Source organism: Babylonia areolata, chromosome 35 (genome assembly GCF_041734735.1).
Source record: "Babylonia areolata isolate BAREFJ2019XMU chromosome 35, ASM4173473v1, whole genome shotgun sequence".
NCBI classification, from domain to species: Eukaryota; Metazoa; Mollusca; class Gastropoda; order Neogastropoda; family Buccinidae; genus Babylonia; species Babylonia areolata.
In genome coordinates this window covers 18676517-18696993 of record NC_134910.1, presented here as the reverse complement: position 1 = coordinate 18696993, position 20477 = coordinate 18676517, and the positions used below count along the sequence as shown (strand labels likewise).

Below are 20477 nucleotides of genomic sequence, written 5' to 3'. Positions count from 1 at the left end.
GACTGTTTTTGTGATGTATGTGTGATGTGTGTTGATGTTTGTGTGTGGGGGGGCCTGGGGGGGGGGGGGGGGGGGGGAGTGGGGGACAGTGGTGGTGAGGTATGTGATTTGTGAGTGTTGCTACTTTGTCTTGGAATAGTTTTTTTTTTTCGCAAGCTTTTATCTTTATTATTTTTTTTATAGTCCCTTGTCTCATTTATACCACATGTATCGTTAAATGTGCTTAGAGCTGCAGCGTTAGGTGCTATATAAAAGCAGAATATATGCACATTGTGTCTGCTTAGGAAGCGAGAGAATCTGAGCATATGGATCCAGTCCTACACTTCTCAGAATTTTCTCCCTCTCCACTAGATTGAGTGGTAGTCTGGACGCTAGTCATTTAGATGAGATAATAAACAGAGATCCTGTTTGTAGCATGCACTTAGTTCACATTAGAAAACCCACAGCAAGAGTCTACTCATATACGTATGTGTGCGCGTGGGTGTGTATGTGTGCGTGTGCGTGTGTGTGTGTGTGTGTGTGTGTCACTGACTGTAGCTTGACTGAACTGCACATGAAATGAATGAGCGCCTAAAGGCAGCTCTCAGTTGGTTCTGCTCAGTAGGCAGCCTGATGTGTGAATGACTCCAGGTTTGTAAAGCAATTTGAGCTCTGTCTCTGACCAAATATAGGGGCTATATAAATAACCATATCAATCAGTCATTCCACTTGTATTGCTAAATGTGCTTAGAGCAGCAGGGTATGCGCTATATAGGTATATATTATTATTATTATTATCATTATTATTATTATTATTATTAATCTTATTTTATATTTTATTGTTTTTTTTTTTGCTGTCCTATCATCTGTACCATTTCAGTTGCATTATTATCATGCCACTCATTCCGAGACCCTGATACACAGCCAAACCCGGGTTCGTCTGTCACAGTCTTAGTGTCGGCAGTCCAAAGGGAACCATCAGTGTTAGGCTGCCAGGTGGCTACACACCAGAGGAGACCTTGCACTGTTGCTGAGTCACTGCAGTGGTGTACAGTGGTGCCTGTTCAGATTCAATGTACTAAAAATACCACATACTAAGTCACCTACTGACGACGATAATAGCTTAGTCACGGAGCCAGACTGAACAAGCGCACCCACAGAGTGGAGACTTATCACCATGTCCCTCCAACGACAAGTCCTCGATGATTCTGTTGACATTGATGACCTTGACAGACGTTCACCCCAAGCACACAAGCACACAAGTGGAGGAGGATTGAAACTGAGGTCACCATGAAAGCAGGGCATGGACGGCCACAGATTTTGGGGCATTTTTTTTTTTTTTAAATGATGATGAAGTTCCAACACTTAGACCCTCTTCTGCTTGCCATTACTCAAATCACGAATGAATCTCTAATTTCTGGTGTCTTTCCTACTGAATTTAAAACAGTCATACTGAAACCTCAACTGAAGAAAACAAACCTGGACCCCAACGACTTAAAAACTGTATCTCTAACTTGCCATGCCTCTCCAAAGTTCTTGAACGACTCATGCTCCATCAACTTTTCTCTCATTTGACCTCTCACTCACTACTCAACAATAACCAGTCTGCTTATAGGCCAGGGCGCAGTACAGATACTTCTACACATTGTAAATGATCTGTTGAAATTTCTAGACCAAGACAAAAATTTCTTTTCTTCTTTTGGACCTTTCTGCAGTCTTCGATACGATAAATCATGATATTCTTTCACATTTGAATCAAACTTTGGAATTACAAGCATTGGCCTCAACTGGTTTTGATCTTATCTCTCTGACAGAAAGCAAATTGTCCTCTTAATTCCGACGTTCCCCAAGGCTCTGTGCTGGGCCCAGTGTTCTTCATACTCTACACCACTCCACTCACACCCCTCATTGACTCTTATTCCATCCGTCATGAAATGTATGCTGATGTTACTCAACTTGAACATTTTGATTCCCCTCCAAGTTATGAACATCATATTCAAACTCTCCAAGACAGTGTCACAGAAGTGAAAAATTGGATGACAGAAAACAAACTGAATCTAAACGATGATAAGACTGAAGCCCTCAGACTCCTTCCTCCATCAGTAGATGCCACTTCCCTGCCTTCCACTGTCAATCACGGAAACTCTTCTGTCTCATTTTCTGATCATGTCTGTGACCTTGGCTTTTTCCTCAATAAAGATCTTTCCATGCAGTATCACATCATCCAAACCTGTCAAGCAGCCTACTTTGAACTCAGATGGATCAGCTCCATACCCCACTACCTCACACTTGACGCATCCAAAACACTATTTAGTTCATGCATACTCTCCAGATTAGACTATTGCAACTCTCTTCTCATCAGTTGTCTGCAAACGCTCCAGACCACTACAGCAGGTACAAAACTCCACTGCTGAACTGATTTATAAAGCAAAAAGATCTGCATGATTACCAATAGAGCAAAGAATCAAAAAGCCGCCTGTCTCTGCTACCATGTCATATCTGGAACCGCACCCTGATACCTTCTGACATCTTCCAAATCTATGTACCCTCCCGTTCTCTTTGCTCTGCTGCCAATGTTAGAACCTTCTGCATCCCAAAATACAAAAGAGAAAAGCATGAGCATTTTCATCATCTGCTGTTCAAATATGGAACTCTTTTTCTCTCACCGTGTCCGTCACAACCCTTCACTGCCTTCCTTTAAATCTAACCTTAAGACTTTCCTCTTCCAGCAGCATTACCTCTGGACCCTCTCTCATACATGAAAGTAGTTAGTTGATTGTGTTGGTATGTTTGTAACGATGTATTGTGTGTGTGTTGAATGGATGGATGGATGGATGCATGTATGTTTGTATGTATGTATGTGTGTTTGTATGTTTCTATTGTACGTACGAGTTTGTGTGCCCATAAATATGTTCACTGTGCATGATTGTGAGTTGGGGACTGAGCGTGTTTCGTTTGCGTGTGTGCATGGATTGTAAAGAGCTTTGTGCAATGAGGAAAGCACTGATAAATGTCAAGTTATTATTATAAGTAGGAGGATGGTGATCATGACAGTTTTGTTCTGGAGGTCCATTTAGGTTTGGGACTACATGACAAGGCTGTACTCTATGCTTCCTGCCATAATGGTATCTCTGTATTAACCAGGCCTGAGAGATACAGAAACTTAAGTGTTGGTTAGGAAATTAGAGCAACACACCCAAAGACACATCCATGAATTGTTTGATACTTGCCTGTGTGGTCTCAGTCTGCCCATTTACGCCCATAGCACACTTAACTCTGGGTAGGAGCCGGCTACAGGCCGAAAAATCCACCTCCGCTGGGAATTGAACCCGCGTCCTCCCAGCTGTCAGTCTGCGACACTAACCACTGTGCCATGGTGGTTGGTTACATTACAATTATTGTTCCGCTCAGGCAGGGGAACATGTGACATGGTGTTTGCTGTACGCCAGATGCAAGAGAAGTGCCGTGAGCAGAACAAGGAGCTCCACATGGTTTTTGTAGACCTGACTAAGGCCTTTGACATGGTGAACTGCCGTGGTCTGTGGAAGATCCTCCTAAAATTCAGCTGCCCAGAGAGGCTAATCCAGCTGATTGCGTCATTTCACGATGGCATGCAGGCGAGAGTACAGGAAAATACTGACATGTCAGATCTGTTCTCTGTGGTAAACGGAGTGAAGCAGGGCTGCATCCTGGCACCCACACTGTTCTCCATTCTCTTCTCTGCCATGCTGATTGACGCCTTCCAAGACTGTGACAAGGGCATCTACATTCAGTTTCGCACAGATGGCAAACTTTTCAACTTGCGGCGACTCCACGCCAGGTCCAGGGTGTTTGAGGCACTGTTGAGAGAGTTCCTCTTCACTGATAACTGCGCGCTTGCTGCACACACCCATTAGGACATGCAGTTCATTATGGACAGGTTCTCAACCTCCTGCAGGTGCTTTGGACTCACCATCAGCCTCAGCAAGACGGAGTCCATGTACCAACCAGCTAGCTCACAGAACGCCAGTGCCTCCTCCCCACCTGCAGTCAAGATCGATGACACAGAGATCAAGTCAGTCGACAAGTTTTGCTACCTGGGCAGCACCCTATGCAGCAGCGGAGCCCTTGATGCAGAAGTGACGCTGCGCATCGCCAAGGCCAGCTCCGCCTTTGGCAGACTCAACAACAGGCTGTGGAACAACAGAGGCATCAGGCTGAGCACCAAAATCAAAACCTACAGAGCTGTTGTGCTGACCACCTTGTTGTACTGCTGTGAAACCTGGACAACGTATCGCTCTCACATTCAACAACTTGAGCAGTTTCACCAGAGATGCCTGCGAAAGATCCTCGGCATAAAGTGGCAGGACAGGGTCTCCAACCTCCAGGTCCTAGAGAGGAGCGGCCTGCCCAGCATCAAAAGCCTGCTACGCTGGACAGGACACGTTGTCCGCTTGACAGACAGCAGGATCCTGAAGATGCTCTTGTATGGCCAGCTGAAGGAAGGCCACCGCAAACTTGGAAGACCCTGCAAGCGCTTCAAGGACACCTTGAAGACAACCTCAAAGCCTGTAACATAGACCTCACTTCCTGGGAAACTGATGTCCTTGACCGCTCTCGCTGGAGGATGCAGTGCTCAGTGGCATAAAGACGTTTGAAAACAAGAGAACGCTGGCCATTAAGGAGAAGCATGAGCAAAGGAAGCAGGGCTCAGCTTCTGGAGATGTTTTCCCTTGCAACACCTGTGGGAAGTGCTGTGCATCCAGAATCGGCCTCTTCTCACATACACACACCGACAGATAAGCCTGCCTGCCTACTCATCCGTCAGTCCGACGGGAGACTCCATAAATTATTGTTATTATTTCTTTATCATTGTTTTTGTTATTATCATCATTATGGTTACAGAGGCGCCAGTGATTGAGGATAGCTCCCCCAGCTCTGTGTACCCCCTAGCCAGCATCATACGTCTGGACTGTCTGTGTGCCGGGCAGCCCCCTCCCTCAGTGCTGTGGCTGAAAAATGGAGTGCAGGTTTCCCCTGTACGATACAGGGTGGAGGTAAGGACCACACGATGGCACCATCAGTAGGCCACATGTGTGACAAACACACACACATTATTTGCATACATGCCTATGTACAAACACACACATAAACACATAGACTTGCGCTCGGGCTCTTACACACACACACACACACTCTCTCACTCTCCCACTCTCAAATGCACACACACTCTCCCACTTATATTCTTTCACACTTTCACACTCTCTCACATTCAGACTCTCACACTCTCTCACACTCACATTCATTCACGCACACACACACACACACTCACACACACACACACAAATGCACACATACGCACACACACACACACACAAATGCACAGATATGCACACACACACACACACACACACACATATTATCTCGTGGTCTCTCCATCCTCTCTGTATGTCTGCCTTACGGTCTCTTTTTCTCCCTCCCCCTCTCTTTTGTATCTTTACACTTTTCCCCTAAGATATTTTGCCATCACTACAGTAACTGAAAACACAGTGTGTGTGTGTGTCTGTATGTAGGCAGTATGTTTTACATTTATTTGCTTTTTTGTTTATTTATTATCATTATTATCTTTTTATTTATTTATTTTAATTTTTATTATTGTTTTGTTGGTTTTTTTTGGTTTTTTTCTCAAGGCCTGACAAAGCGTGTTGGGTTACGATGCTGGTCAAGTATCTGCTTGGCAGATGTGGTGTAGCGTAGATGGATTTGTCCGAATGCAGTGATGCCTCCTTGAGCTACTGACACTGATACTGAAAATGGTCTTATTAAATAAACATGACTTCTCAATGTCAACAAAAGTTGCCAATGGTGGTGCACTATCTAGTCAAGTTAAGTCACCTATGGCGGTAAGAGAGTTAAAAGCCTTGACCATTCAACAAAGAGTAAAGCACAAAAAAAGAGATGAAAATTGAACATAATGGATACCCGTCTGTCTCATCTGTGGTGTAGCAGACACATTTTTGATTCAGTTTGGCATTGTGTTTGAGTGGGAAATTCTCAGTCTTGTCTGGTAAAGGTCTGGAAAAAGTTTGGAATTTTGTTTGTTTACATCTGTGGGAAGCATGTGGAGAAGCCAAAGTGGTCCTGAAAACACTTCAGAAAACAGCGGTGAAGTGGTCAGCATCATGATTTAATGAATGGGAGGGTGTGGATTTGAACCTTATCAGAGGCGCATCATTGTGGGATTATTAGCCCATGGCCAGCTCCTTCCAGAGTGAAGTGTGCTGTGGGCTCAGATGGGAAGCCTTGGTCCACACATTCCAGGGTTGACCATTTAATAGACATCATTGTCATCATCATCTACCATCATGAAAAAAAGAAGAAAGTAGAACAGCAGCAATGCTCACAGATGCAAACTTCCTTTAACAATAACATGATGTTATTGATGACATCAACAGTAACAACAGTTTTTAATGATGACATCAAAAGTAAAAAAAACAAATATCACCGTTAAAATGAGGATGATGAAGTCAGCTCTTTTTTTTTTCCCCTTTTTTCTCCCATCTTGGAACAAACTGTCCTTCTCACTTTGTCACATGGATTCCTCAGTTCAGTTTAACAAGTCCCTCAAACACGTCTCTTCCATACTGCCTTCCTTCACTTCGACTAATGGGCTTCTTAACCTCTTGACTGCACTGAAATGTCGCTCACCAATGCTGTATTGACGTGCGCCATACGTCATGTTACAACGTTCTATGTTTCGAGTCCCAGATTACAGAAAACGCAGTCTGCTAACCATTAAATTAGCTCCCCTGAGAGCTCTTTATCTCCTGAGTTCCATAAGCTAAAATCATTCATCGGATTGTCATATTTATGGTGAAAGTTTTGCAAGTTTGTACGAAGCTCAAGTTGTGTTTGCAAAGCCATGGCTGAACGCAGACAAACCCCAACACTTGCACTAATATTGAAAGAAATCTTTCGTGATGCAAACAGTAGAGATGAAGATTGTGGACTGAATGAGATAGAACTGCGTGAAGCTGATCCCGAAGATGCTGATTTTGACATGGAGGGGGGTGGGAGGTGGAGTTGCTTGACGAAACTGAAGACAGACAAGCTCAGATGATTCAATATGCAGGTGGGTGTTTACGAGGTTTGTCAGTTTATTATTTGCTTTGTTTGTTGTAACAGTGAATATGACTGCATTGTGTGTGTTTTGAATGTGTTAGCTGTGGTAAGTAGCTTCGTCCGTCACTGATCAGCGTCTCTGTGTGTGAGAGAGAGTAAGTCACGTGTGTACTGTGTGTGACCAACGCTGTGCAAGGGGGTGTGGCTTGCTGACTGGCTCATTGTTGATGACAGCGTGTGTCACTCGCCAAGAGCTTTCTGTGAATTCGTTTCCGAGTGTGTGTTGGTTTGTTGTTGTTGTTCTGTGTGTGTGTGTGTGTGGGGGGGGGGGGGGCCAAGGGGTGGGGGGGGGGGAGGTGATGAGAATGTTTACTAAACTGAAATCAGAGAATGAGATACGGAATTGTATGCCTAAATTACTTTGTAAATGCAACACTTGTAGAAGTGTGTGTGTGTGTGTGTTATTTTGTTTTGTATGAGAAAGAGAGAATGAAGGAGGTGTGGCATACCATGAACCAGTTTCAGTGTGTGTGTGTGTTGGGGGGTGGGGAGGTGGGGGGTAAGTGTGTGTGTATTTCAGCTTCTGAAAACAATCAGAAATAAAATGGTACCATTTCATAACCTTTTTCTATGTAAAACAACAACAACAACAACAACAAACTTAGTCTTTTATGCAATGTGTTTCAGGTATGCAGCATGGTGATGATCATGATGTTCATCCTGGACCATTTGGAGTTGACAACTTGCCACAACCTGCAGTTGAAGACCGGCAGCAGCAAGACCAAAGAGCAGTAAAGAAGCCTCCAGCAATTCTGGATTACAACAAAAACATTGGTGCCATGGACCATCATGACCAACAACTGCAGCCCTACGATGCCACAAGGAAAACCCTGAAGTGGTACAAATATTTGTGTGTACATTTTCTACAAATTGTCATGCTGAATGCACACATCCTCAACAAAAAAAGCAGGCAACAGCAGTACATTCCTGGACTTCCAGAAGGATGTAATTAGTGCCATGATTTTTGGTGACCAAGACCCAGACACTGCTACAGATGACCACGCTGTTCGTCTGTGTGGACGACATTTCATTGATGTCATCCCACCTACCCCACAGAAGGCCCGACTACAAAGGAGGTGCAGAGTCTGCTGGAAGAAAGGGCAAAGAAAGGATGTGAGGTTCTACTGCCCAGACTGCCCCAGCAGTGTGTGTGTCTTGAAGACTGTTTCCGCAAGTATCATACACAGTGATTTTACTGGCGATAGATGCTGGGTGAGTACACCCTTTTCATTGTGTGGACTGTGTTGGAGGCTTATGGACCTGGACACTGTTCCACAACCTTTCACAGTGTGTGTGGTTGATCACAACAGTCACAAGAAAGACTGGTTGATAAACTGGTTGATGTTGTAGCACCTACATGATGGAATGACAGTCCCAGTTGTTTTTTTTATTGCATTTTATGGAATTTTTGTGTCAGATTGGCTCATTATTTGAACATGTGAGTATTAAAAACAAAATCTTGGTTCATTTTCCTTTCATTTGATACATACTTTTATGCACTTATCTTCAGTACTTTTTTTTAAATATAAGCAGATTAAAATCATTGGCGTGTTTTTCTTGTTTTTCTGAAAATTTTCTCAGCATAGGCAATAGCAAAACGTACTAGCAGTGAAGGGGTTAAACTTGTGGTGATTGTGTGTGTGAGCCTTTTGTTTGCCTGTTTTGTGTGCACAGGAGTGTTTGTGTTTGGTATGTCACTTGAATGAATGTATAGTAATGTATGCATAACTTTTATTGTGAACATCATGAGCTCTGTGTCTGGGAGGTGGGATGCCAGTCTGCATGATTATTGTCATTATTCATTGTGATGACATGGAGTGGAGTGGTAATGAATCCACCTAGGATGCAAGATGATATTAGAGCAAGGAATCGAATCACACAAGTGTCATTAAGAAAATAAAAATGATACTGACCAGATGACATGGATCAGTGATGAGGACTGTGTGGTGTCCACAGTTCTTGAAGGAGGCACTGCTCATCTACCAGGGCAACACTGAGGACTCTGGCTACTATCAGTGTTTGGTGAAAAACAAGGCAGGATGGGCCCTCAGCTTGACCCGCGTCGCTGTCAGAATCCAAGGTCAGTGCCCACTATGTTGTTCTTTGCTCTGCATTGTTAGATCCCTGTGTTGTTCTCTGTTCTGCATTGTTAGATCCCTGTGTTGATCTCTGTTCTGCATTGTTAGATCTGTGTGTTGTTCTCTGTTCTGCATTGCTAGATCTGTGTGTTGTTCTCTGTTCTGCATTGCTAGATCTGTGTTGTTCTCTGTTCTGCATTGCTAGATCTGTGTGTTGTTCTCTGTTCTGCATTGCTAGATCTGTGTGTTGTTCTCTGTTCTGCATTGCTAGATCTGTGTGTTGTTCTCTGTTCTGGGTAATATTCAACTTTAGAATACTAAACTCAGGGGGGCTGTTTAGACGAAAAACAAAGGGTGTTTTAGGCTCACCTCGATGCGCTGAGTTGAATGGAACCCTCAGCTAAACTCTAGGACCACTCCTTTCCCATGAAACTGCGACAAATACACAGTAAGCTGAGTACTCCTTCCCCACCTGCACGCCATTTTGACTGCTGATCACGTGGGTGAACGGCAGTCAAAATGGCTTGCAGGTGGTTGCTCTGGCTGTGATCGGCTGAGCTTACTGTGTATAAAATTGTCGCAGTTTCATGGGAAAGTAGTGGTGTACAGCTTAGCTGAGGGTTCCATTCAACTTAGTGCATGGAGGTGAGCCTAAGACACCCTTTGTTTTTCGTCTAAACAGCCCCCCTGAGTTTAGTATTCTAAAGTTGAACATTACCCTGTTCTGCATTGGTAGATCTGTGTTGTTCTCTGTTCTGCATTGGATCTGTGTGTTGTTCTCTGTTCTGCATTGCTAGATCCCTGTGTTGTTCTCTGTTCTGCATTGTTAGATCCCTGTGTTGTTCTCTGTTCTGCATTACTAGATCTGTGTGTTGATCTCTGTTCTGCATTGTTAGATCCCTGTGTTGATCTCTGTCTGCATTGTTAGATCCCTGTGTTGATCTCTGTCTGCATTGTTAGAGCTGTGTGTTGTTCTGTGTTCTGCATTGTTAGATCCCTGTGTTGATCTCTGTCTGCATTGTTAGAGCTGTGTGTTGTTCTGTGTTCTGCATTGTTGGATCTCTGTGTTGTTTTCTGTTCTGCATTGCTAGATCTGTGTGTTGTTCTCTGTTCTGCATTGCTAGATCTCTGTGTTGTTCTCTGTTCTGCATTGCTAGATCTGTGTGTTGTTCTCTGTTCTGCATTGCTAGATCTGTGTGTTGTTCTCTGTTCTGCATTGGTAGATCTGTGTGTTGTTCTCTGCTCTGCATTGCTAGATCTGTGTGTTGTTCTCTGTTCTGCATTGTTAGAGCTGTGTGTTGTTGTTCTCTGTTCTGCATTGTTAGAACTGTGTGTTGTTCTCTGTTCTGCAATGCTAGATCTGTGTGTTGTTCTCTGTTGTTAGATCTATGCGTTGTTCTCTGTTCTGCATTGCTAGATCTGTGTGTTGTTCTCTGTTCTGCATTGTTAGAGCTGTGTGTTGTTCTCTGTTCTGCATTGCTAGATCTGTGTGTTGTTCTCTGTTCTGCAGTGCTAGATCTGTGTTGTTCTCTGTTCTGCAGTGCTAGATCTGTGTTGTTCTCTGTTCTGCATTGTTAGAACTGTGTGTTGTTCTCTGTTCTGCATTGTTAGATCTGTATGTTCTCTGTTCTGCATTGCTAGATCTCTGTGTTGCTCTTTGTTCTGCATTGTTAGATCTGTGTTTTTCTCTGTTCTGCATTGCTAGATCTCTGTGATGCTGTCTGTTCTGCAATGCTAGATCTCTGTGTTGTTCTCTGTTCTGCATTGTTAGATCTCTATTGTTCTCTTTCTGCATTGCTAGATCTGTGTGTTGCTCTCTGTTCTGCATTGTTAGATCTGTGTGTTGTTCTCTGTTCTGCATTGTTAGATCTCTGTGATGCTGTCTGTTCTGCAATGCTAGATCTCTGTGTTGTTCTCTGTTCTGCATTGTTAGATCTCTATTGTTCTCTTTCTGCATTGCTAGATCTGTGTGTTGTTCTCTGTTCTGTATTGGTAGATCTCTGTGTTGTTCTCTGTTCTGCATTGCTAGATCTGTGTGTTGCTCTCTGTTCTGCATTGTTAGATCTGTGTGTTGTTCTCTGTTCTGCATTGTTAGATCTCTGTGATGCTGTCTGTTCTGCAATGCTAGATCTCTGTGTTGTTCTTTGTTCTGCATTGTTAGATCTCTATTCTCTTTCTGCATTGCTAGATCTGTGTGTTGTTCTCTGTTCTGTATTGGTAGATCTCTGTGTTGTTCTCTGTTCTGCATTGCTAGATCTGTGTTCTCTGTTCTGCATTGCTAGATCTCTGTGTTGTTCTCTGTTCTGCATTGCTAGATCTGTGTTGTTCTCTGTTCTGCATTGCTAGACCTCTGTGTTGTTCTCTGTTCTGCATTGCTATATCTCTGTGTTGTTCTCTGTTCTGCATTGCTAGATCTGTGTGTTGTTCTCTGTTCTGCATTGTTAGATCTCTGTGTTGTTCTCTGTTCTGCATTGGTAGATCTGTGTGTTGTTCTCTGTTCTGCATTGGTAGATCTGTGTGTTGTTCTCTGTTCTGCATTGGTAGATCTCTGTGTTGTTCTCTGTTCTACAATGCTAGATCTCTGTGTTGTTCTCTGTTCTGCATTGCTAGATCTCTGTGTTGTTCTCTGTTCTGTATTGATAGATCTCTGTGTTGTTCTCTGTTCTGCATTGCTAGATCTCTGTGTTCTCTGTTCTGCATTGCTAGATCTGTGTTGTTCTCTGTTCTGCATTGCTAGATCTCTGTGTTGTTCTCTGTTCTGCAATGCTAGATCTCTGTGTTTGTTCTGCATTGTTAGATCTCTGTGTTGTTCTCTGTTCTGCATTGTTAGATTTGTGTGTTGTTCTCTGTTCTGCATTGCTAGATCTCTGTGTTGTTCTCTGCTATGCATTGTTAGATCACTGTGTTGCTCTGTGTTCTACAAATCTAGATATGTGTGTTGTTCTGTGTTCTGCAGTGCTAGATCTGTGTGTTGTTCTCTGTTCTGCATTGCTAGATCTCTGTGTTGTTCTCTGTTCTGCATTGCTAGATCTCTGTGTTTTCTCTTTTTTGCATTGCTAGATCTCTGTGTTGTTCTCTGTTTTGCATTGCTAGATCTCTGTGTTGTTCTCTGTTCTGCATTGCTAGATATGTGTGTTGTTCTCTGCTCTGCATTGCTAGATTTCTGTGTTGTTCTCTGTTTTGCATTGCTAGATCTCTGTGTTGTTCTATGTTCTGCATTGCTAGATCTGTGTGTTGTTTTCTGTTCTGCATTGCTAGATCTGTGTGTTGTTCTCTGTTTTGCATTGCTAGATCTGTGTGTTGTTCTCTGTTCTGCATTGCTAGACCTCTGTGTTGTTCTATGTTCTGCATTGCTAGATCTGTGTGTTGTTTTCTGCTCTGCATTGCTAGATCTGTGTGTTGTTCTCTGTTTTGCATTGCTAGATCTCTGTGTTGTTCTATGTTCTGCATTGCTAGATCTGTGTGTTGTTCTCTGTTCTGCATTGCTAAATCTCAGTGTTGTTCTCTGTTCTGCGTTGTTTGATCTGTGTGTTGTTCTCTGTTCTATGTTTGTTCCCTGTTGTTGTTATTATTATGAGCATTTATGCCTAATCTTGAAAATATGCCCTAGGCGTTTACAAATAGAACACTGTAAATATCAAAAAGGAAAAACTTAACACAAGATACCAAGATTATTCATCCCCCACACCACCCCATCCCACACACACACCCACAATACACACAAGCACTCGCGCACGTACACACACAAGTCATAGCACACGATTGTAAATAGTACACAATCAAAAATATGACCATCAAATTCTGAAACTATCAAAACTCACTCACCCACAAACAGTCATTTTAGTTTGTACTGGAAATGGATGAGCTGTTGAGAATTAATCAGGAGGGGAAAAGGTGGATCTTCAACTGGATTTGAAAGATTGCAGCGAAGATGAGTGATGGAGAGGCAGAGGAAGTTGATTCCAAAGAAAGGGGGCTTGGAATGAAAAACTGCGCTGGCCATAGTTTTGGTTCGAGCAGGGGGGATCCTAAGCATATAGGTGTCAGAAGAAGAGTGGAGTTCAGGATGTTGTTTTTCTGCATTGTTCTGTTCTTGATGTTTGTTTGTGTTGTTATTTATATTGTTCTGTTCAGTGTATTGTCTGTGATGTTCTCTGCAGTGTTCTGTTTTCTTTGTTGTCTGCGTTTGTTTTGTTCTTTGCGATGTTCTGTGCAGTGTTGTCAGCTGTGTTCTGTGGAATGTTCTCTGGGATGTTCTGTGGAATGTTCTGTGCAGTGTTCTCTGTGTCGTATGTTCTCTGTGATGTTCTCAGTGTTTTTCTCTGCGATGCTCTGTATTAACTGTGATGATATCCATATTGTTCTGTTCTCTGTGTTCGCTGTTTTTAAAAAATATCCAGAGGACAATGCTCTCAGCCATCACATATTTAGAGCAGGGTAATGATATGTCTGAAATTCTGCACACTTTTTGAACTTAAACAATTTAGACACGAAATGAAAGAACAACGAGGCTAGGAGAGTAAATGATTAACAAACAATAAATAGTGGTAACTCTTCATGCACAAGGTACACAACTTCATGTCAAAGCCTCTTATAATACTGATTCAGCTAGTACCCAGACACTTCCTCAAAAAAGGAAGTTCCAGGCCTGTCCTTTCAGCAGTTATTTGACATGTGTACACAGCAGCTATGACAGAAGAAATGTGCAAACACAAATTAGCTTTTATTCAAAACTGGCATAGCCTTTTAATCCTGAATCTTTAGCAATTTAGTTTTTGGGGAAAACCCCCCAAAGAAAACAAACAAACAAGGACCCCCACCCCTCCCCCCCTGCCCCTCCCCACTCCTCCATCCAAAAAAAGACACAAGAAAAGTTTTTTCTGCTGTGCATATCATAAATTCTGCCGGTTTCTGTACTCTGTGTCTGTCATTCTGTCAACCTGCAAACAGTTGTATTACCTGATGCCCTCTATTCTTTACTTTTGTGTCCTGTAAACCTGCATCTTGCTCTTCTGTGTGTGTGTGTGTGTGTGTGTGTTACATGTGTCTGTGTGTGTAAGTCTTTTTGATTCAACAGACATGCAGATGTTTTCATTATCACTATAAAAAGTGCTTTAGGATAGCAGATTATGCAATACACATGTTTTGGCTCACATTTGTGTTTACACACAAAGTGAGTGTATGTAATATGGTGTTTTGGTTGTATGTGTGTGTTTGTGAGTGTTGTGTGTGTGCCCGTGGTAACCTTTGATATGTAAATTTTGTCTGGAAACAACTAATCTGTTGACACCAAATTTGGCTTGAAAATAGGCAAAAATCAATCCACACATTCTAATTATGATGATAATGAATTTCTGGGAGGGGCAGAAAAAATCATAAAGTAGCCAAAATATTACTGTTACAGTTTTATTTCTTGTTCACAAAGCTTTGCAGTCATACTTGACATACTGAGACACTGATTAATATCCGTCATTTTTTTCATTTTCAGTTCATATAGAAACTTGTTTTACATAGTATGAAAGTTACATTGATGATACCATTTCTCTGGAGCAGCTGACTTATGGGACATTTATCTAAATATACTATGGGAAATAGTTTTTTATGTTTTTGTTTTTGTTTTTTAAACAGGTCTTTCTCATCTTAACCAGTTCAGTGCCAGAGAATTTTGTAAAAAGAAAAAGAAAAAAAAAAGAAAGAAAAAAAGTGCTGTCCCCTTGGCAGGGAATTTTGAGGATTTGGGGGTAATAAATCACAAAAAATTCAAGCACAAAAGCTATGGGTGATACAGAAAGAAAGTAAACGTTTTTGTGAAGAAAAATGAGTGTAGATTCTGCTTCTGGGCTTGATTGTAGGTAACTGTTCAGGCATGTAAAGTCAAGATGATAATTTTTGTGCAACAAAAAAGTCTATTTCCACCTCTACATAGTGATATCCATAAAGAAAAGAAACAAAATACAGCTAGAAATAGCAAGCCCATTGTCATATTATACCTGTAGAAGAAATTAAAATGAGCTATAAGCTTATGAAAATAAAACACAGCTCTTGCAGACATGTAAATAAATCACTGTCCGTCCCAACAATGACAAAAGTGAGTAAAGTCAACGTAAAAGGTCAATCACAGTCCCAGAAACTGAACTGGCAAGCTTTTTGACAGCAAAAAGCGTTTGCAAGTGAGAGGGTGAAGTTCTTTGATGACGTTCACTCCTTTCAAGTTGTGCGTGGGCCGATCAAAGTGTCTGCTGTGCATCCGGCTTGCCACCTCTTCAAACAAGTCATCCCTATGATTCAGCGAAAAAAAAGCGTTAAAAACAAAAAGCACGTGTTTCACGGCCAGTGCATGTTCAGCACTATGTTTTGTGAAAATCGTGGGGCATTGGCGGTTGTCGATTGCCTTCTGTCTGTTTTGAAATGTAAGTTCACTCTTCCCAAAAGCCACGCCCCCTTGATGACCTCTGGCTGGCATTTGACCTATCGTCTTACATCACTCCTCGCCCTCTCCTTCTCTTCTTCAAACAATGGCTGTATGTATTCTGTCAGTCTGTGAGAGACTATGCCATTTGTTCAAAAACGCTGTCTGATTGGATGGACGGTCTGAAATACCATAAAATGGGCCGTTAGTTTCATAACTGTCGTCAATCACCTTCATTTTCAAACCAGTCATCAGACAAGAGAGATCCTTCTGCATCGTGAAAGCTGTCCATAATCACAAGCAGAGCTTTCAGAATTGTGTAAATCTGCTGACTGTGACTATTTGCTTCACTGGACACAATTTTCAATGCATTTGTTTGCACATGATGCAACCCCCTTTTCCATGCGCGTATCACGTGGTCAGTTAGCAAATTATTATCAAGTAGAAAGAGGTCTTCTACCTGATGTAAGTTCATTTAAATAGTATTTTTATAATCCAGACACATCAGACTAAGTGTTCAGAGTCTGTTTATGTGAATTGAACCAAACTCCAATGAAGAAAAAATCAGAACATATGCAGGACGTCAGTGGACATCTTACAGGTACTATGGCAATACTTTTTGTAGGATGTCACCTGACGTCTTATAGGCACTCTACTGGTTAAAAATTACATTTTAAGTATAACTGAAGACATTTGTATTTTACACTCAGTTTGAAGGTCTTTTACTATCCACATTCATTCAAGTAATCCATTTCTGAAAATACACTGAGAGTGACCCTAGATTATTCAGTTGGCACATACAGCTGTGATAATATATTGAAAGGATATGAACTTCTGAAGGAAGCTGCTAAATTTTATTCAGACTCAGATTGATTTGTTCATGGGCCTTATCAGTAACTCCATCATGTCCATGAATTACCATCAAAATCAGGTCTTGCATTTTTGTTGGGTTTGGAGAATACTATATTTACACTAAGCTCACTCTGTGCATACACATTTGAAGAGTCTTTTCCATTGTAAGTTTCCATTTGATGCAAATAGAGAATTAGCAGTGTGCATCTTCACAACTATTGCAATGAGCTTCCATTTTTCTGGCCTTCAGTTTAAAAAAAAAATTTTTTTTTTTTTTTTTTTTAACAATCTGTCAAAGTCAGAAATTTGTGATGCAAACTGGGTAAGTTTTAAACTTTGACAACTCTGTATTGTGATAGTAAAATAATGATTGCTTATCCATGTGGGCTGCTTAGCCGGTTCAGTGCTAGATAATTATTCTGTATTATAGAAAAAAAAAGTGCTCTCCTCTTGTTCAGGAGTGATAATTTTTTGAAAAATTTTGTGTAAAAACTGTATGAGATACAGAAGCAAAGTAAATGTTTTTGTGTCAGAAAATGGATATAGATTCCGAATCTGAACTTTTTTCACATTGATTTTGATTCAGGCATTTCAAAGGGATGATAATAATTTTTGTGCATCAAAAAAGTCTATTTCCATCTCCATAGAATGACATCCATAATTAAACCAAACAAAATACAACTGGAAATAGCATGCTTATTGTGAGAGTATACATGTAGAAGTAAATAAAACTGGTTATATAGTTAAAGCAGCAATAAGTGTATAACGAGGGTTCTGTCAAGATAAAAAGTTAACCGTGTTCTCAGAAATTGAGCAGTCAGACTTTTTTTTCTTTTTTTTTCTTTCTTTTTTTTACACACCAAAGAGCGTTTCTCCTTTACAGGGGGAAGCTCTTTGATGATATTTACTCCTTCCTGGTTGCAATTGAGCTGATAAAGTGTCTGTTGTGCATCCGGTGTGCCTGTTCTACAAAGGATTCAGTCAAATGATCAGTAACAAAAAAGCGTGAAAAAATAAAACCGGGTGATTTCCATACATTGTCAGTTCTGGGTTTCATGAAAATTGTGGATTATTGGCTGTTGTCCAATTTCTGCTAGATGAACATTGTGATAGTTTACTGACGTCATGGCCTTTCCAACACGAACTGCCTGGTCTTCGACTTTGCGTCTTACACCATTCCACTCTCTCCCCCTCTGCACAGATTCCACAAAAGGACTGCACCCATACTGTCAGTCATTGTCACCCACGCAAAGTTGATGTCTGATTGGATAGATGGACTGGACAAAGTATTGAACATTGCTGTCAATTTCGTCACTGTTGTTGTCAGCATCTTCAAATTCAAACCAATCATCGGACAAGATAGATGTATTTCTCATCATTAATACACACATAATCATCTGCACAGCTTGCTAAATTGTGTAAATCAGTTGACTTGGACCACTGTCTTAGGTGGACAAAGTTTCTTACGCCCTTTTGTACATCACAAACCCGCTTTTCAGGCATGCTGGATGAAGTCCAGTGAGTAAAACGTTATTGAGAAAAAAAGGGGTCCTTCACCTGATGTATGCTCATTTAATTAATTGGTATGTTATAATCCAGACACATTAAACTAAACAGTATGTTATAAATCCAGACACATTAAACTAAACAGTATGTTATAAATCCAGACACATTAAACTAAACAGTATGTTCATAATCCAGACACATTAAACTAAACAGTATGTTATAATCCAGACACATTAAACTAAACAGTATGTTCATAATCCAGACACATTAAACTAAATGTTCAGATCCTGTTTGTGTTCACTGAACCAAACTCTGATGAAGAAAAATACTGAATGGATGCAGGACATCAGCGGACATCTTACAGGCACAATGGCAACATTTTGTGTTGGACATCAGTTGATGTCTTACAGGCACTGAACTGATGAACAGGTTATTTTCCAGCAAGCAACTTCCAGTTTGACAAACACTTCTTTTTGATGGTGAGCTCTGGCATTTTTCATTTTGTTGTTCATCAGAAAACACGTGAGCCATGGAGACTGCCTTATGTATCAGAGTTGGTTGCATTTGTGTGTGTGTGTGTGTGTGTTGAGTGTGTACGCGTGTTGTCTGCTCTGCAGGCATTTTAGTGTTTCTTGTTTCTAGTTCTCAAGGTGTGACAGCGTTGGGTTACGCTGCTGGTCAAGCATCTGCTTGGCAGATGTGGTGTAGCGTATATGGATTTGTCCGAACGCAGTGATGCCTCCTTGAGCTACTGATACTGATACTTGTTTCTATCTCTCTGTGTTTGTGTGTAGATGTAAGTGTTAAATCTTGAAGTTGATTGATAGTCCTACACTGTGCCCTGACCACACAGCGGACGCCCCGCCAGCACCGTGCAATGTGACGGGAGAAGCACTATCCAGCACCAGAATCCTGGTCCGCTGGGACATGGACCCCTCCTCACAGAACCTGCTCAGCTACAGCATCCACCGACGCCTGGCACAAGGTGAGAGAAAGAAAGAAACATCAGTACTTTCCAGCAGGGCAGGATCTCCTGGTGTGTGGTGTCATGGTGACCTAGCAGTGATAGTTCACATAGACTGCCAGTGTAGCCACCTGCTCTTGTCCCCATTGGTTTTTACCCAGGGGTTAAATCTGGCTAGCCCAGACTGGCCTGGACTATTGGGGGTAAACATCAACTAGTCAGAACTGACCCCATATAGTTGGATTTTTACCCCTCCTCATATTTGATTCTAGGCTAACTTGAAAACTCCTTGGGGCAGATTTGATTCTGTCAATGAACAGGTTACAGGCAGTAATTAAAGTAGACCCCCCACACCATTGCTTTCATTAAGTTGTAATAGATAAGGGTAGGTGGTCAGTAAAGACCAACCTAGAACAACCTCCCTTCCTCTTTCATTAACTTGCAGCGTGCACTTGTATGTTAAAGAACACATGGAAACAAGAGAGTTGTCCGTGCAAAATTTTGCAGTAAAATCCACTCTGATAATCCACTCTGATATACATGTGTGTGTGTCTGTGTTTTGTGCCTGTGTGTCACTGAAGCCTGACTGAACAACACAGGAGGTGAATGACATCTGCCAACAGTTTGTCAGTTGGCTCTACCCAGGTATGCAACCAGTTGTGCAAATGATTCTGTGTTTGTTGCGCTCTTAGACCTTGGTCTCTGGCGAAAGTTTGGTGCTTCATAAGTATCAATGATAATGATAAATATTGTCAGCCTGTTCATGCCTCCTCACAGTGCTTTGAATGTACACTCGATAAATGTGAAACAGAACACAAACAGCGCCATCCATAATTTTTCTTTTCCTTTTTCTTTCAGTCTGCTAGTGTACTTGTTTTACTGAAGGTAGGTTTTATATTTGTATCAATAATAACATTAAATAAATGAATGAGTGAATAAGTAAGTAAATAAATAACTGAATGCATGAATAAATGATTATAAAAATAACCAGATGATGAATTGTTATGAATGTTGTGACAGAGAAGGGTGGTGCGGAGGCGGAGATAGTGGACAAGAAGCAGCAGGAGGCGGTGCTGTACGGCCTGACCCCTGACACCCTGTACGCCATCACCATCCGGGCCTACAACAAGGGGGGGGCCAGTCCCAGCTCACCCCCCATCTTCATCAGGACGGACCTCACAGGTCTGTAGAGCTGCGTAGGGTTGGTCAGGGTGTACAGTGGGTGGGAGGGGAGGTAGGGGTGAGGGTAAATGGGTGAGGTTGGGGGATAGGTGTGGCAGGGGGTAGGAAACAGACTTGTGAAAAATCTTGAAATGACGCTGATGTATATATACTTCATGGGGCAAATAGTGAAGCTTTTCTTATGATATATATATATATATATATATATATATATATATATATATATATATATATATATATATATATATGTCATGGTGCACTGAAGAGGTTAAGTGAAAAAGGAGCAATAAGCATTTGAGACATTCATATAAAAGTATTGCACATATTCACATAAAATGTGATTGAT

At 41.7% G+C, this 20477-nt stretch overlaps 1 protein-coding gene across 2 annotated transcripts in view; it reads left to right on the top strand.

Annotated features, from left to right (window-relative positions):
- LOC143277734 (protogenin A-like) overlaps nt 1–20477 on the top strand; it is a 208257-nt gene that overhangs the window by 99941 nt on the left and 87839 nt on the right. For both annotated transcript variants that reach the window (XR_013053779.1, XM_076582632.1), the window contains exons 8-11: nt 4864–5015; nt 9097–9220; nt 18839–18970; nt 19970–20131. Coding sequence is in view for 1 of the 2 variants with exons in the window: in XM_076582632.1 (XP_076438747.1) it covers nt 4864–5015; nt 9097–9220; nt 18839–18970; nt 19970–20131 (570 nt within the window). In the remaining variant the exon portion in view is untranslated. The remainder of the gene's footprint in view (nt 1–4863; nt 5016–9096; nt 9221–18838; nt 18971–19969; nt 20132–20477) is intronic.